At 42.3% G+C, this 18,383-nt stretch overlaps 1 protein-coding gene across 2 annotated transcripts; it reads right to left on the bottom strand.

The window, feature by feature from the left end:
- Nucleotides 1-2,513: 2,513 nt before the first annotated feature.
- On the bottom strand, nt 2,514-18,375 carry PRKAR1A (protein kinase cAMP-dependent type I regulatory subunit alpha). 2 transcript variants are annotated; one of them, XM_040530182.1, is made up of 12 exons: nt 18,262-18,375; nt 17,649-17,716; nt 16,075-16,253; nt 10,942-11,115; nt 10,229-10,320; nt 9,878-9,939; nt 9,296-9,342; nt 8,493-8,651; nt 7,751-7,811; nt 7,341-7,462; nt 6,693-6,774; nt 2,514-4,991 (listed from the first exon to the last, which is right to left on the bottom strand). In XM_040530182.1, exons 3-12 carry the CDS (start codon nt 16,249-16,251, stop codon nt 4,819-4,821), a joined length of 1,149 nt encoding a protein of 382 aa, XP_040386116.1. In that variant the 5' UTR covers nt 16,252-16,253; nt 17,649-17,716; nt 18,262-18,375; the 3' UTR covers nt 2,514-4,818. The 2 variants fall into 2 exon arrangements, with proteins under 2 accessions (XP_040386116.1, XP_040386117.1); XM_040530183.1 differs by lacking the exon at nt 18,262-18,375 and adding an exon at nt 17,910-18,023.
- Between the last annotated feature and the right edge of the window lie 8 nt (nt 18,376-18,383).

Genomic DNA, 18,383 nt, shown 5'->3' with positions numbered 1-18,383 from the left:
CCAAGTCTGTGTTCCGTAATCAAGAGTGCATATCTGAGAAAAGGGCGACCTTACTTCACCTGCAGCTCTGAGACGAGGTGACGCCGATTCCCCACGGCCAGCCTCGAGCACATCTGCAGGGAATTCACCATCAGACCTGTCCCTTGCCTCTTGGTCTCCCAACAGAAAGCGACCAACCCGCTCTGCTTTGACCCATGCACGGTGCCCAGAAGCCCGCTGCCCCCCAGGGCAGGAAAATCACGTCTATTTCTACCTGCCCCGTGGGTGGAAGAACCAGTCAGGGTTATAGCAGAACGGCAGATATGTATTGCCCTTGACCCCACGGAGTACAGCCCTGATAAAAATAATTAAAAAAAAAATCAAACAGCTCAGAAACACAGGACTGTATTTAGAATTCACGATGACACCCACTTCCAGTAAAAAACATTTTGCCAAAGTGGAGGGCTCCTTCAAAGGTCATCTTCTCATAGCTTTGAAGTCACTTAAGTTACCAGAATTCCCTGGAAAATACAAATGGTCTCCCCTGCCCTTATCTTTGCTTATTTCGAAGAAATGCAATAGGAACTGAAGACCAAAAAAGAGTAAGGAGGGAGTTAGAGATCTTCCGATTTGTAATTTTCCCCTTGCCTCCCAAGGACGAGGCTTATGAATGATTTGATTACTGAAGCTCTTTAATAGCTTTTTGCTTTAACTGTTCGAGAAGGATTACTCCAAGCTTTTTGGCAGCCTAGGGAAAGTCGTTGAGAACGTTGTTGATAATTTATCATCCTTAAGGAAAAAAAAAAACAATCAAACTGCTAGAAGCTCATTCTAAACTAACCTTTAAGTTAAACAAAAGCCAGCAACAGCACCGCAGACTCCTCAGGTTCGCAGCAAGCTGCTTCACGTACCACGGGCTCATTTTCTCTTAGGCTGGAATTTTGCCCAACCTAACGAGAGCTCGGTGACGCTGGCAGTGCCTGCAGCGTGTAAGGAAGTAACAAAGCTTGTTTGGCCACCGCTGTTAGTTTTTCGCAGGGAACCATACCGAAGCCCAATCCAACCCCATAGTATATCTACAGTCAACTACCCGTCTCCACACTGTACAGCTACAGAAGAAAGCGTAGATGTAATTTTAATATGAAGATGTAATTTGAGTACAGGTGCCTGTTCTGCTCATTTTTATGAGTGAGGAAGGTTGGAGTGTTTGTGCTTAGCACAGTGGGCTGATATTCTGAAGCCACAAAGGTCAGGAAAAGAAAAAAACAACACAAAGGCAAACAAACAAAAACCTCACACCTGGCTCTTTTTAGTCTGTCCTGACTTGTGATTCAGCCACGTCCTTCCATTCCCAGCTTTCACTAAAGATTCACTAAAGAATATTTTTGGTAGCCTTAATCAATCAGAGTTGTCGACAGTGGTGGACTTACAGACTTTTTTTTTTTTAACCTCAACTCTTGCAGACAGATAATAGATTAAAATAAAAGGATTTAACTCCCTCTCAGCATGCAGTCCAGCAGTTATTGCAGTACAGCATGCTGTAATTCCCAAAGTTGCTTCTCCCTCTACTGGTGACTTTTTGTGCTTGTAACGCACATGACAAACCCCAAAATAATTTGAACAGTGTTATGCAGTGGCTACTGCTGCAGCAGATAACTTTAAATATGAAGTTATAAGACTGGAAAAAGGAAGTTCTAAAAACTTTCATTTTAAATTTCAAAAAAACTGTTTTCAACCTTTTTAAAAAAAATCAAGGGAATGGGACAAAGGAAGGCTAAGATGAAGGAAACGAACAAGGATATTTTAACGGCTGTTACGCTAACAGGGGTTGCGAGGTTTCTTTCTTCTTATGTGTTCTCCCTTACATGGTAGCTCCTTAATGTTTCTTGAAAGTGTGATAGATTTTATGATTTTAGATTTATGACAGATTTCTCAGAACCAGATTCAAAACATGTCCAGACTGAGCTGCTCCAGGTCAGATTCCACTTGTCAAACTTTTTCCTACTTCATCACAGAGTGAACCCCCCCCCTTTATATTTTTTCCACTGTCTGTACACTAGACCTCATTAACGATTACTTTTCAGGTGTTCAAAACTTTCCCTAAGGGCATGATGCAGAGATGGGAGCAGACAACTTACAGAAGTTTAGGAGCTCCAGTAACAGTGGCTGTGCCAGGACTGAGCTGCCTTTACGAGAGATCAACAACAGCAGAAGTGACTTAAGAGAGACACTCAAGCAAGCCGCCGGTACCTCTAAGCAGTGTTTCTTTCAAAAGCAGATCTCAGGCACCCAAAGCCAGAACTCCAGAGAAGTTCCTGGGTCAGAGGCGCAGCGTGGCTCGTGGAGAGCAAGCGCCACAAGCTCGAGGGCATGGCTCAGTTGTGCTACAAGCTAGGATTTGAACTCGATCCTCCAGAGTTAACAAAGCTAATCCCTTAAGTTTCTTCGTTTCCACCAGCTCATTATTAAGGCATCCTCTAAGGCTGAAGGAAAACAATACAGGGATGGGAGGGAAAAAAAAGAGACTGATTGCATTTAAGAATTTAAATCATTTTATTGCTTTACCTGCCATTAGGACAATCTATAACAAAAGGAATATAATATATTAGCACATACAGTAAATCAGACTTATATAGTCAGGTAACAATACAAAAATGGTCCTCTGGTTGACTATAGCTTTCTAGGGCAATAGACTTCATAAATTCGCTAAAGGTGGACTAGCAAAAAATTACTTCTAAAGCCCTGAATGTTAGCTAAGGCAAAACTATGCCAATTGTGGTTTCAAACATATTTAAATTGCACACAAAGGTAAAGCTATAACTGTGAATAATATTTAACTCAGACTTAGCTGATTTATCTTAAAATCTTGTAGGTAAAACTACAAAAGGGAGTAAACAGCAAGCTAAAAAGATGCAGTAGTGAAACTTGATTAGAAAGCCTTATATAAAAAAATGTGCATTTTTTTGTGGAGCTCTAACTAGTTTACACAGTTTTTGGTGCTTTAAAGTAACGTGAAGAACACATGAAGGAAAAACCTGAATAGAGTCAAAACTGAAGGGAACAGTTTTAACAAAAAAAAGTAGCATTTGCTTACTCCTTAAGGGCTCTGGCAGAAATTGTCTACTCAATATCTTCTGAACAGAGAAAAACCACAAGCATTTAAATTCCACTCTTGGAATTTCATGTTTGGAAATACCATGAAACCTTTTGTAAAAGCACGATACCCTCGAATTATTTAGCATCAATTAACCGACTGTTTTTGACATGCCTGGGAGAAAGTCTGTTGAATTTGCATTCGTATCATCTTGGAAAGGAAATAAGATGAGGGCTCCATCATTAAAAGTAGTTGCACAACAAATGCAAAACTGCTTGCTGTCACTCCCAAATACAAACCTACGCTACTTTATATAAATTACAGTTTAAAGGAAACTTTAAAAATTGCCTACCATTATTGAACCGTGGAATTCAGTAAAAACTTTCGGGAAGTACTGGTGCGCACAGAGTAATGTAACACAAAGCTGGTAAATACTGAAATACATTTAAGACTCCGCAACATATTGAACTTGGAAAAAAAAGAGTATGAAATCTGTGTCATGGAAATTGGATAAGCAAGGAAAAGAATGCACCTTCTGTATTTAAATTAGATTCATAATCATTCTTTTTTAAAATTATGAATTTAAAAACAAACATACTTAAAATAACTGAGCGCTGCAGGAAAGTTAAAACACTCACTTTTTCCGCCTCACATTCTCCACCAAGTACAATGGCATCTATATGGACCAGCAATCTCGCCCCCTGCAACTAATGCTGGCCATAAATACTCAAAGTTTAAAATTTCCCTGGTTTCGAAGGGTCACCTGAACTGATGATCATTTAAAAAAAAAAAAAGTCAACTGAGGAATACAAAGCAAGCAAGAGTCACAGGGGAAATAAAACGCTTGCCTCCAATTTCTGCACCAATCTAGGACTTGAACATTAATATCAGCTAGACAGCTGCACCATTCTTACATCGATCTATGTACTCGAGATCGAAGTTAGGCATTTAATGTAATATTTGGTTCTTGCCACTTTGAACAGGAAGTTTCGAGTGGCAAATCTATCACCAAAGAGAGAACAAGAGAAATAATCAGTTGCGGCAAGTCAGCAAATTAAGTAACAACTGCAGTAGTTCACCAGAACTATTAACCTTGAAAGCTTTGATTTACACTTGACAAAAACATAACTAAGCAACCTTAAACCAGCAGACACAGGAACAATTATACTGTTAAATTCCAACTGTGGCTTTCTTAGCAGCTGATGCCTCACAATTGACCCCAGGATTACAGTACCCAGAAAATTAAAATAGAAAACCCCAAGCCCCAAGAAGCTCAATTACAAGGGCAGTCCTCATTTGAAAAGAAATACAGCAGATTATGACCACAGCCTTAAAGTCTGTCCAACAGCTTGAGAAACACCTTTAGATTTCCACCCCCCTCTTCCCAGTTACCTCCTTACTCTATGGCAATTGGCATGGTGCCTGGAGATCTCTTCTTCAGAAAAGCAAGGCTGCATTTGCTGCATTTGCCCAAGTTGGACGCAGTTGCACAGAAAGAAGCCGTAACAGCAAACATCTCCATAGAACTTTTTCTATTTATTTAATGGGACAGAGAGCACAGAACTAATATGCTCTAAATTAAAAGTAGTGCCATGAAAAGCAATTTTACCTTTTGTTTTTTGTTTTTGTTTTTTTTTTTTTTTAAACAGACAGGAAGCTGCAAATGCCAGTGGCAATGTGGCTCTGCACAAGGGTAATAAAGCAGTGTGCATTTGTGAAGCATGTTTCTGATAGGGAGGAAGATTTCAGACAGACAGCGATACAAAACTGTTGTACTGCTGGATGTTTCGCTTGAGAATATCCGAGCACGGACCCAGGACACGTTCAAATCGGGGTCGATCGAGCTTTACACATTTCAACAGGCCACGAGCAACAACTGTGGCAGCACGGGGACGGTTCATCAACAAAGCTATTTCACCTAGAGCAACAGGAAAGTGTGAACAGCATTAAAAAATCAAGGTGCAAAGAACCAAAAGAAATTATCCTGCCGTATTTCAAACGGCTGCAGGAATTGAACCGAAGTTAATTCAGGTTTTAATACTGATCAGAACAAGTATCTATATAGTTACATTAGAAGCAATTGTGAAGCCTGTGTAAAAAAAAAAACACAACCTTTATGAACAGACTAAAGGTTTTTTTTATTTACCAGTCTGTCTGCATTCAAGTCTCTGAAGACAACCTAGAAAACTTTGAAGTTTCTATTTGAAAAAGGGTCACACCTCAGTTAACTAAGTAATTTTCCTAACCAAGTACTCATTTTTCTAATATGTAAGGTATGCTACTGTTCAACCCAAACTTCTCGGACATGCAGGACAAGACCGTGGGGTATTGAAGTAAAAGTGCTAATCCACAAGACAGAAGCTTTTGACATTTAGCTAGCCAGAATCAAGAACGTGACCTTGCCATTGGATGGTAGACAATGAGCATTCCAAGCCTGGGATTCCCGTTTCATAAGCTGTGCACAAACACGACAAAAGCTTTGTTTCAAATACCTGCTACAACTACTACTGTGTTTTGAAATTAAGCTTTCTTCATGCCATTGTTCCCTTTGGTGTTAACAGCTATGCCTAACAATCCGAGAAGCAAGCATGAAAAAGCCCACATCGACTTTCAGGTTGGTTTGTCTTTAAGCAGTTAGACTGGTTACCCTTCAAATTCAGGACTGAAGAAAGAACTCAGTGTTCCTCAGAGAATAAATTTGCCTGTATTATCAGAAAGGATGTTCAAAAGAAAGGTGAAAAACTCCTCCTCTGTGCCCAATTAAAACCTCAGACTCACTAGCCTCCAGAACACAAGCTTGCAAAAGAGTAAGCAGGTTCTAAAGGAGAGTTAAATCCTTGGGGACAGATCTGCAGCACCTGAACACAATGGTGATATTTAGTGTAGTAGTAGGAAACTCAGGGATATACATCAGGGGAAAGCTTAGAAGAGACTGAAACTTGACAAATGTAGAACAAACATCTGGTACTAGTTACTGAGACCTAAGCAGATCTTTCAGCAGACCTTTGGACTGAGCCAGCACTATTACTGCACTCCTGAGCTCATCCCACTTCAGGCCTTGCAACAGAGTATTTACTGATTGCATCATCTACAGAGCTGGAAAACTGAAAAGACAGCCAGAAGGCTTTTGCAAGAGGACAATTCAGAAAACAATGAGAGGATATACCTTAAACCTGAAGAAATATTTTTTGTTTCGTTGGGTTTGTTTGTTTTGTCTTTTTTTTTTTTTTTAAGAAAGAGGGGAGTGTTCAAACATTAAATAGAGGCTGGTTAAACAGTGGAAGAGATTGCTCAGAGAGGCTGTGGGATCTCCATCCCCGGACACACAAGAAACTCAACTGGACAGAGCCCTGAGCAACAAGATGCAATTTCAGAGTTAGCCCTGCTTGGAGTGGGGAGTTCGGACCAGATGACCACCAGTCTGTGCAGTAACCCACAGCTACTTTTCTGTAAGGTGCATGCACACTCGAATGCCAAGTGACATACTCACCTGACACTGACTGAAGCACAAATTAGCCAAAAACAGCAATTAACAAATCCATCCCACTACTATCATCCACACAGCACAGGTAAAACTGACAGTGGTTTATCTAATCACAGCTGTCACGACAGAACTCACCAAAATAATCAGAAGGTGCCAGTCTGCCCACTTCAACAAATTCTTCATTTTCTGATCGACGCTGTAACACTGCAGCTGTGCCCTTTAATAAATCACAGCAATTAAGCAATTGGAATTTCTGATATCACTTGAGACACTGAATTCCAGAAGGAATGAGTTGCTTTGCAGAAATAACTGTTCTGATATCTCAGTCTTTAAAAACCACTTCACAGTTCATGCATAGTTCACCAGACTGCTCCATAAGAACAGCTGGTCCTCCCTCTTCTTTAAGCTTAAAACATCTTGGGTATTTACTTACCCACAGCACTGATTTCCTCCCATTTTTCTTGTATCAGTAAGAATATTACAGTAAAAATAGCAAAAAGAGAAGACTATGATACCGCTAGCAAGATTGCTAGCTATCCAGAATGGGTCTCCTCTCTCCTAAACAGGACAAACTAGTTTAAGCCAGAATTTGTTTTTCCTGGATGTACCACTTGTAAAAATAGTCAAGCTAAATATAAGCTTCTGCATGTCCAGCAAGATTGCATCTCATGAGGAATTCTCTAAAAGTACATTCCTGCATTTTGTTTTTCTCCGAATGTCTATTTAGGGGCAGAATAAGCAATGTTAAAAATATTAACAAACACGACTTTCAGCCTTGCTTACCTCCAAGATGATGAAGAATTCATCTCCTGGCTCTCCCTGGACCACAATCTTTTGCCCATCCTCAAACTGTACCGGTTCTAACGCATCAGCTACAGTTAGGCGCTCCCACTTGTCCAGAGATTCTATAGAGTTAATAGCTCGTTAATAAATTGTCTTTTTGAGGTACAAGCTATACTTTTTCCTCTGTCCTTATAGAGGAGACAGCCTATAAACAGTTACATTTGTGCATCAGATGAAGATTTCAATTGGAATTACTTTGGAACAATGCAGAAAAAAGCAATACAGGCTTTACGGCTTTACAGTCTGCTTCATGGATTACCACAATAGTCTGTAATCATAATAACACTAGGTAACACCTTAATTGCAATATGACAATTTATTCCACTTCAGAACAAAATCTTCTTACTTACCCAGTATAGACACTTTACTAAGGAATTCCTCATACATCTTTCTCTTTCTCAAAGTGCTCCCCTACAGGGGAAAAAAGAAAAAAGTTTTTTTTTTTGTCTACATCTCATTTGATATGAGGTTTCTGCTAAACTTTGATATAAAAATATACAGCTTAACCAGGCATTGTGCATCCTGTCACACACACCCCAAGCCCCACAAAACTAGGTGTTTTCAAATTTCATTATTTCGGTAATACTTCAGAGAGTTCAGCAGCCTTTATAAAGCACTTATTTACTATGGTCTTGACATTGCTAACGTGTATTATTGTATAACCTTACAAAGATTCACAGCACCCGCTCAAGTTATTTACAACTGCCATTCACACACACACAGCTTACAAATGGAAAGCTAGAATAGGAAAGCCAGAATACAGAGCAGAATCTACACAACTGACAATTTAACCAGGCGTTATATTTTCAGCCCAGTGAACTACGCTGCATCGATAGTGCTGGAATTGTTTCGTTCGCTAATGCAAGGTTATCCCCTGCCCCGTTCCCGTATGGGCATGAGAAGCGATAAGCTTTCTGATTGCACAAGATAGCAGGATTTTGCATAAACAACCCCAGCAAAAGGCAAGCAGATAGAAAGTCAGGTGACCAGCAGAAGTTGACCGAACAGTTAAACGAAAAGCATAACTCCAGGTTAGCACACAGCTCCTTGAGCTAATTGCACGAGCCATGTGTCAGCTAGAAAAATACTTGCCATCAGGATCCTTCTGTAGCTATCTCTGTCAATGCCCCACAACTTCACATTCGTCTTCGCTTTGACAGTTGCGGCACGAGGAGTTCCATATATAAGGGCAAGTTCTCCAAAGCTTCCACCCTCACCGACACTGGTTGCCCACTCGTTGTTCACGTACACCTGGAAGGTGGTGCATGGTGCTAAGCCAAAGCCCACGGAGTGAAGCTTTCGCTACCCTGCATTTCCTTCATAGTGAAGGGAAATTCTCACATCTGTACAGTAAAAGGGGACCATTTCGGGGTTTCACCAGCACTTTAGAGACAACCCCAAAGCCAGCCAGAAGTTTAGTTTTCATTACCAAAGGGACTGTTCTCTGTATTATGTGCACGGACTACACATGTAAACTCCAGAGACCTTTGGGTAGGAAATAAAACCTTAAAGTCTCTGTGAAATGCAGAGAACTCAAAAGGCCTTAGAAGAGGCTGTCACAGAAAGCTGTGGGTGGCTTGGACTGGAAAATAAAAGGCTGGTCATTCTTATAGCCTGTCCCACACCTTAACTAGACTTCACCCTACACTTGTAAAGCATTAGTATTCTGTTAGCATCTGAATCCTTCATCTGAAGCTCAACACAACTCACTCAGTCTTTGCAGCCAGACCGAGCTGTCACTAAGGACTAAAATAGCTCCAAAGCAAAATAAGCTTCTACAATAAAAACTTCTTAAGAGAAAAGCTGTCTAAGTAAGGACCTGTAAGAGAGGCCAACAAATACCACACTACTCTTCTGCTAGGGATGAACGCATCATTAATACCAGTACTGCTTACATCCATTTCTCCTTGATCAACAACATAGAAGTTATCACCTTCATCACCTAAAGATGAAAAACAAAAGAAAGGAATGAAGATGAAAAAACTGAATAAACACTGAAAAAGTAAAGCCAGGCAAGCATTCGTGTTTTTACAAAATTGGCACCTCTGCCAGCTTTGATGTGTAGAATGTAATGAGGTTGGCAGGGACCAATTTTTACACAGTTTGCAGGGTGAAATTTCACATTTTGCTGATTTCACACACGCCTTAGTTCTGTGAAAGAGGACATCTACTGGTATGCAGTGTATCAGCAGCACTTCCAGGAACACTGGAAAGGCATACTGGATCCAAAAACCAGTAACGTATTTTACAGAGCCATCAATTCACAATCTTCCCAATAAATAACGTATGCAATGGAACTGCATATTCCCACAACGGCTCCGCTCCTTACTTTACAGCATGAGCTGTGCTCCAGGTAACGGAGCAAGACTCACACCAGCCAGACTGTTTTTATTTCCAAAGAAACACGCTAACACCATCACTAGGTCAGCCTGCTCACCACCTCCATCTTACTTATAAATGTAAGCGTTGCCACTTGCCTTGCTGTATGACGGTCTCGCCGGCAATGTAAGTGACGGGGAACATTGCATCAAAGATGTCACTGAAAGAAGGATCCTAGAATTAGACAACTGCAGCATGCGCAGCAACCTAATCTAGTGGAAGACAGGTTAGAACTAGCTGATCTTAAAAAGTCTCCTCCACCCCAACTAGTCTGTGATTCTGTGCATGCATTCATACATCTCCGACCAGCCACTACTTTCTCTGTAATCTCTGTATTGTTACGCTGACGTATAAAGAGACTGTGCAGCTTTGTACGTTACGAAACACTTAGCTCTTCAGAAATCTACACTTTAAGATACTTCAAGATTTCTACAAAGATTTATTCCTACCTCCTCTCGTTGTCATCAAGATGGGCAAACAGCACATTCTTCTCAATAGCTTTTGCCAATGCAGCCATAGTCTTATAATCTTTTGGAATAACCTAGGACGTAATCAGAAAAAGTAAATGATTAAAATCCTATAGAAAAACTTTTGTATTCCCCAGGATAAATAAATTAATCAAATTGCTACAAAACTCTGACCAAGTTTTTCCAGATTCTTTCAAGCACTGTAGAGCTAATAAATAACTACAGTCAACATTTATAGCCAGTTTCTACAGAAGGTAAATAAAATCTTGAACTGTAAAAAACATCGCTCCATGTTAACATTGTAGTTTCTTCTGCAAGAGTGCAAGTGTCTGTTCAACCTGTTTCCCTATGAATAGCAGCAAATCTGCTCTGCCACTAGGCTAAACTTAATATTGTTGCAGCTGCTGGATAACTGGAAGCACTGGGTGTGTATATTAGAAGTATGTATAAATATATGTGCATACACATTACTTCAAAGGGAACAGGTCAAAGTTCCACATAAATGGTTTAACTGAATGCCAGTTTATCCTATCCTCCAGTGACAGAGCCACAGGTCTGCTTTTTACAGCCATCACAAGACTTTAACAGACCACAGGAGCTTAGTGTGACTTAGTACACCGGGTAGTAAGTGGTCTTAGGTTAACTCTTAGATTGCAGTTCCAATTCCTGGCAACATTTAAAGGAAATTACAGCACCTTTCTAACGTAAGACGCAGCATCCTCTTCTGTATAGACTTCTGCACTGATGGCCCCACGTCGTCTTCGACCCTTAACCACAGGGTTCACAGGAGGAGGAGGAGAGATTTCATCCTCCCGCGAGTCTGAGCGTGAACCAGACTTCTGTTGATTCAACAACTGTTTTGTTTCCTCCTGAACAGGAAGGAAGAGATATCTGTGTCACTTAATCCAGTAAAGCAAAAAAGCAGTTACATATCACATTCCAATTTGGTCTGCCAGTGCAAGGGAGCTTCCTGTGTACTCTTACTTCCACATTAAGGCAAGCAAGCAGATTACAGTAAGCAAGATCAAAGCCCTTTTTCAAGTAGACAGAAGATATGCCTTTCATAACATTCATGTCACAATGGTGTTTATTTTAGTTTATTAAACGAGTAGTGTCATTTATTAAGAGGTATAAATTTGATTCTACTTTTCACTAGTATATTCAACAGACAATGAAAAAATCTGCAAATGATAAAGACATATTCCCAATAACAAACCCAGGAGCTCCTTCCCTCAGCTCCAAGGTATTGAGCCTTTTTTTCCCTTTGAAAGGCAGAAGAAGGACTCCTCAGAAATACACGTTACACGAGAACCTTTTGAAACAAGGTGGAGCCATGGACCAACTCGACACTTGGTAACCATCATTTATTTTAGGAGAAAGAAATACGAACACTGCTTACAGAAGAGGTGGAGGAAGGATGCTAAAGGCCAAACAGTATTTTTTCCCCCCTCAAATTGCAGATCTGTCAACTTCGTACAGACTTTTTCCTGATTTCCCTCAGTTACCTTTTGTGCTGTGTCATAGTAATTTTGTATAAAGCCAGCACACTTACAGTAAAATGATGTCTAGCTAACTTGACACACAAAGACTCGATTCTTTTAGTAAGGTGAATCTTCTGGTACATAAGATCTGCCTTTAAAAAAAGAAAAGCCAACCTCAAAGCCAAAGCATTTGAGTCATAGCAGCTCAAATGACTTTCTCCCTGCTTTAAGGAAACAGTTTTGGGAGATGCCTTAAAAGAACAAGAAGTCATCTGTTCTGCGAGAACTCCAGGCGCATAAGAGCTGGGTTTGTCCTGGTGTCCTTGATAAGGCTGTCCCCAGCCCTGTTGGGCAGCTTGGCTGCCACACTCCTCCCCGGAGGTACACAGCGGCTATGTATAACACCACCACTTTGAGGAAAGAGACGTCAGATAACCATTACAGTGAGTTTACATTTTATACCTCTCGGATAGCCAAAGAGCACCGATCCGTCAAACTGCACTTCACTTCCTGCTCTTTGTCCATTAAAATAGTGCTACATTTCAATCCGATGGGGGCAAGATGTATTTAAAGCCTCGGCACTTTTAAAGTGAGTGAACGTCAGCTGCTGGATCTCTTCCAGCATCACATAAAATACACAAACATTGAAATCCTGTAACGCTCAGGGACAGAAGCACTTCGGTAGCATCGAGCCAGGGAGCTGCGCATCACAACAAGAGGCTCGCCAGCACGATGGCCTGCTTGAGGAACTGCACCAAGAGAAAAAGCACAGCTGGGAACTCTGCCTGAGCTGAGCTTTAACATCACGTTAAGTCTGTTAAGGTAGGACATGGACATAGAAAGGTTACAGGCGGGGAAGACAAAGTATTTATCAGCTATTCTACATGGTCTGTTTAAACATGTATCAAGAGGAAGGTGACCCCCATGAAACAAATCACCCCACATTTGCATTACGCATCACAGGACAACTCTGTGCCACGTAGGGACACACTAGAAGCTCACTGCTTTCCTAACAGCAGCTTTCCATGCATTCGTGTTTCTAAAATACCCCTTGTATCATTCCTGACGCTAAACCACACGTATTACGCCACCGGATCAGAGATAAATCACGCTAGGCCCTGACAGAAAGGAGCGACAGCTGTTATTCTCTGGTACCCTAGAATACCACCAGTCTCATTTGCATGAGAAAACATGTTTGTTCAAGTTTAGAAACTCCTAGAACTAAAATGCTTACTGGAGAAAGGTATTAATTTTGTTCTGCACTGATTAGTATAACCATCACTGGGATTTTAAAAAGTTTTAGTACCAAAGTTAGCCTACATATTGCATCCAAATATCGAGCTTTCAACTACCAGAGCAGACCAGACAAAGTTTTTATTGTCAGTGACCACTAACTGTAAACTTTATTTCTCCTGACAGATAAGAAATAGTTATTATTAAACCCATTTAAATTATTAGTTGCAAGTAAGAAATATTAAAGTAATGAGCCTCACATAGTCACATTTGAATTTCATCAGCTACTGAAGACAACCATGATTTCAGAACTAAGTTCTGCACCGCGTACCCTGGTATCTGGTAATTGTCATTGCTCCAGAAATAGTCGATTTCTTCTGGTTAATTTGTACTTAATTTATACCATCTCTCCACATATTTGAAAAAACTCAGAAGCTAAAAGATGCAGCGTTAAAATTTCTGCTATACATTTAGGTATGAGTTTGGGGAGACAGGGAGGTGATGAGGAGCAGGTACAGTGCTCAGACATCGATCACTAGCTTTATAACCTCAGTTTTCTATGAAGTCCACCGCACACCAAACAGGTCCATCGGGCAGTAACAATCTCTGCTACACTTCCACAGCTCAAACCAGATGACACAGCACGCCCAGCACTGGGTAGCTTTTAGCACGCGCTGCTGTTATCAGACATGTTCACGCAGCAACAGCAGCAGAAGCCTTAGCGCCCCACAAATTGATTGTGTGCCATTTCATCTCCGTGCAGTAATCAAATTCATGGGAAAGCTTTCATAACCGACGAGGACATGCAAATTCCTATCGTAACTATAACCGCTTCAGAGGCGGTAATTTTAATGTTGCAGAACATAAATTCAAAAGCGTGTTTAAACGTCTTCCACGTATTGTACTAACACGTCAATGAATCAGCTCCGTGCACATGCTGCGAAGAGATGACTTGTCAGGATAACTAGGGAGAAAATAGCAACCCAGCTTCGGGTTTGAATTAGGTTCACTCAAAAGTCAGTCTTAATAAAAACTTAATCACGCTGCATCTCAGCCTCGGTTTCGTTCAGTGTAACAGATCAGCAGATTTAAAAAGGGATACTGAAAAGTTGCTCTGCTTTACTAAAGATGTAACGGACGTTACTGGTGGGAGTAAAATAGATTGTTTCACACATTTTTGCTCAGCCAGAACTACGTAGCACGTTAGAGCTGGTTAATAACAGTACTTAGCACTGGTGCTTTCCAGACAGGGGTGTCAGAGGAGCTTGTTAACGTAGCGCAGGACCGCAGGACGTTCACTGCTCTGTTATCTGATAGCTATTAAGGTCCAACGTTACCCGGTCGAACTAAGACCAATCCGTTAGACTGAATGGTGAAATTACGTCAAGAAATCCGTAGCAATTTTTAAATTCAGAAGAAAAAGCCTCTGGTTTCACCATACTACAGCTGTACTAGTTGGCACGTACAACCCATGCCAACACTACTCATAATAGAAGACCGAACAAGATTGTAAGAGTAATTTGAGGGGAATAAACATTAGCTAACCAGTTTTACTTTCAGCTTCCTTGTAGGCTGACAGAGTACACAGACAGGCTATTTGCACCAGAACAAAAACGTCAAGAGTTATTCAACTCCAAAATACACGTGACTACCAGGATGACAAGCCTAGCCCTGGACGTAAAGGCAAATTAAGTTCCCTTTAAAACTAAATATTGTACGTTGAACATCAATCTGCTATAGAAAAGAACCTAAATATTCCTATTTTTATATCCCTACACATGGATCGGTTTACAGCTTATTCTAAGTGCAGTCAGTCAGTTTACTGTGATAATTTTTAAAGTGAGAATTTTTTAAATTACCTTAAACATTGATACAAAAAAACTTTAGAATCTATCCATGCTCAAACCCAAGAATATAAGTTGGAAAATAGGCACGGTAACAGGTGGGGACAAAGGATTTTTAGGAAGCTGATTACTACCTGGCTTGCTACTGGGATTTTGAAAGAGAATGTACACAAGATGTTACCAAAAAAAATTAAGAAATCAGACATACTACAGAGTTCTTGTCCATTTAACAAGCAAAAATGTTCCTCAAACACACTGCGAGCTACAGGAGGTGAGACTGCAGGATTTAGTCATTTTCTACTATCTACCACGAACACTTCCATTAGAAGACTACTTCCACTACACATATGATCTCTAGCACTAATCTTCCTTCTCTACTTCAGCAATTAGTAATAACTACTTAGAATAAAAAAATAAGACAAAGATACAGCTCCCGCATAAGACAAGTAGTTAGAGCAGCACCTGCAAATGACTGCTGTATAAGGTCACAGCTACATTATTTACTGATGACATATCCTGAACACACTGCTTACGGCCAGCCTTTCCCCTGCAGTAGCCCTTAAAAACCTCACATTTTCATAGCAGCTTTTTCTCCTATCTGCTAGATAACGCTATATACAATGAACTGTTCAAATGAACGTTAAATTGTTTCAGATAGCAGCACCGAATGGACAGAACGCTTTCTGTTCCCAAGATCACAGAGTGCTTCCAACAACAAAAACACCAAAGAGACCTTGAGGAAAAACAAGAGGACCAACAAAGCTGTGACAGTAACGCTGAACTCCCAGCAGAAGGCAGAAACAGGCTTGCTCTCCCACAAATTGGGAAACCAAATACTTCCATTTGACTTCAGCTAAGCTTGGGTAACTACAACTGGCCTACTACTTCTGTGCTGTACCTGAATCAATGTAAACAATTTGTCTTGACGTAAGAAACCAGTGACTATTGCCAGCCTCGACAGGGGTCACACACCACGGATATCTGACCACGGACAAGACCTCACGTCCTATTAGCTTGTCAGTAAATACTAGATTGGGATTACATCTGCATCCAAAGTAGGTAAGCCTCCCTGTCAGTTTATTTCTTGCCCTAAGTCCTTTTACACCATGATCAGCTAACAAAAAACTACAGAAAATTGGTTCTCCAAAAGCATCAATTCCAGTTCCAAACAGCCAACAGGAACACAGGCCAGATCTGCGCCTCAGTCACTACATCGCACTGAGATGGTGTAAGTTTAGGTTGTTCCTTCTCTCGCAGCACTTATTTTTACCTTCTCCAATCTTTCAAAGTATTCCCTGAGGAATCCCATGGGCCGTTCGGGTCTCACGGTGCATAACTGCACAATGCAATCCTTTAGGAGCTGCTGGATGTTGTGTTTTTGGACGTAAAGTTCACATTCCCGAAGGCTACGCTCCTCTTCACTGCTGCTGCTGCTAGAAGCTGCCATTGCTGAAAGTAAGAGAAAGAGAAAGTTAAATAATTAGTGGAAGCAAGGATGCTGCTGCCCAATAGTCAGGCGCGTTGTGCGGCCTGAAAGAAAATGATGCTGCATTATCATCTTCCTGATATCAGAGTATAAAACTACCTTTATCTGTATGACAAAGTTAAACTGTGAGAGAAAAAGTTATGAACTTATTAGCACCTGGGAAGAAATAAAAATAATCTGGATGCTCTGTAGACACAGGCAGAAGAGGAAGAACATTTGCTTGAGCTGGAAAAGCTTCAACAACCCAAGCCCTCTGAGCACTTAGTCAGGAAAGGTTTCCATCTTAACTTTCTGCTGATTAAATCTAAGATTTTGCAGGATTGGAGGCTCACTTACAGGCAGTGTTGCGTGGCCTGTGTGGGGTGGTTTAACCCAGCAGCCAGCTAAGCACCACAGAGCCCTTCACTCACTCTCCACCCCTCCACTGGAATGGGGGAGAGAACCAAAGAGAAAATAAGAAAAAAACAAATAAAACAAGTGATGCACAAGGCAACTGCTCACCAGCAGCCGACCGGTGTCCAGCCTGTCCCCGAGCAGCAGCCCCCGGCCAACTGCCCCCGTTTTATCGCTGAGCATGACGCCACGAGGCCCGGGACATCCGGACAGTCTGGGCCAGCTGTCCCGGCTGCGTCCCCTCCCAGCTCATCCTGCAACCCCCGGCCTCCTGGCTGGCAGGGCAGCACAGGAAGCTGAAACACCCTTGGCTTCGTAGAAGCACTGCCCAGCTAAAGTGGCCGCGTGTTATCACCATCACTTTCCTCCTAATACCAAAACACAGCACCGTAGCTGCTACTATGAAGAAGATTAACTCTGTCCCAGCTGAAAGCAGGACACGGGGTCAAGGGGATTATGCTCAGGAGATAGGTGGGTGGAAGCTGGGAATCTGAGAGGCAAGTATTAGAGGCATTAGGAAGTGAAACGTGGAACACGGTAAGGTCAAATCAGAGCAAGTTCACCAAGTACCAAGGCAGTTCGTTAACGGAAGTTATGGAATTAGAAGCGTTCCTCCTAAAAAGCTGCTCTCCAGGTTAAATTGCTCCACACTTCATAACCATTTCACTGCAAACCCCAAAACGTTTCTTCAGCTGTAATTTATCAGGAGCACACCTTTAGACATACCCATTATGATACCAGGTTTTCAGGAGACTTTAAAATTACAGTGTCAGCTGTAGCACTTTCATGAAAGCGTTCTTAAACAGCGTGGCTTTTTTTCCTTTCCAGTTACGATTTTTAATACATTCGTTTGTATGTATATTTATAAAATACATTCACCTCAGGCCATTTTTTCATAAAGCACTAGATGAAGAATTAGGAAACCATTTCTCAGGGCATTTTTGATGAAAGATAAAGACAGTTACCTGCTACGGGGACAGCTGCAACGGCTCAGGAACACACGACACAAATACGTTGATCCCAGGATCTGCTTCTGAAAGGAAAAAAATGGAGTCAGGAGAGATCCTTCGGGGAGCTGACAGGCCCTTGAAGCAGCTAACGCAGGCTGCTCCTGGCCCCGCACGGCACCCGGCCGGGCGCTGCGGGCCTCAGGAGGGCCCCGCACAGCTCCAGCGCCTGTGAAGGGCGAAGGGCGGCGCTAATTAACGCGGGTCAGCCCCAATTACCGGGGGTCGGCGCTAATTAGCGACGATCCGCGCCAATTCACGAGGGCCGGCCCTGATTAACGAAGCCGCGCGCGCGCGCGCTACTTAACGAAGCTCGGCGCTAATTAAGGCACCTCCGCGCCAACGAAGGCATTAAGATAACGATAAATAGATGAATAAATACGTAAATAACGACCCCGGGCCCTTACCCCCCCCCCCCCCCGCGGCCCCGCAGCGCAGGGGCTCCCCCCGCTCCGCTGCCGGCCCGGGGCCGCTCCCGGCGGCAGGGCCGGGCCCCGAGGCCTCGTCACCGGCCTCGTGCCGCCCTCACGGCTCCCGCCGAGCCCTCCCCGGGCCGGGCCCCGGCGCCCACCTGCGCGGGGCGGCTCCGCCGGGCCCTCAGCGCCCCCCGGCCCCGGCCCGGCCTCGGCCTCAGCGACGGCTCCCAACGGAAACGGAGCGCGCCGGCCAACCGCCGCCCGCCGTGACGTCAAT

This window comes from Cygnus olor, chromosome 18 (genome assembly GCF_009769625.2).
Source record: "Cygnus olor isolate bCygOlo1 chromosome 18, bCygOlo1.pri.v2, whole genome shotgun sequence".
Classification (NCBI taxonomy): domain Eukaryota; kingdom Metazoa; phylum Chordata; class Aves; order Anseriformes; family Anatidae; genus Cygnus; species Cygnus olor.
This window is presented reverse-complemented; position numbering and strand designations above follow the sequence as displayed.

What these genes read in the sequence shown, in the direction of transcription:
- PRKAR1A (XM_040530182.1), bottom strand. Translation starts at nt 16,251, where the DNA reads ATGGCAGCTTCTAGCAGCAGCAGCAGTGAAGAGGAGCGTAGCCTTCGG. An exon ending in GCTACAGAAGGATCCTGATG is followed by an intron (nt 7,812 to 8,492) that starts GCAAGTATTTTT and finishes TTTCCCCTGTAG; the next exon opens with GGGAGCACTTTGAGAAAGAG. An exon ending in AATTCTTCATCATCTTGGAG is followed by an intron (nt 6,775 to 7,340) that starts GTAAGCAAGGCT and finishes GATTTATTAAAG; the next exon opens with GGCACAGCTGCAGTGTTACA.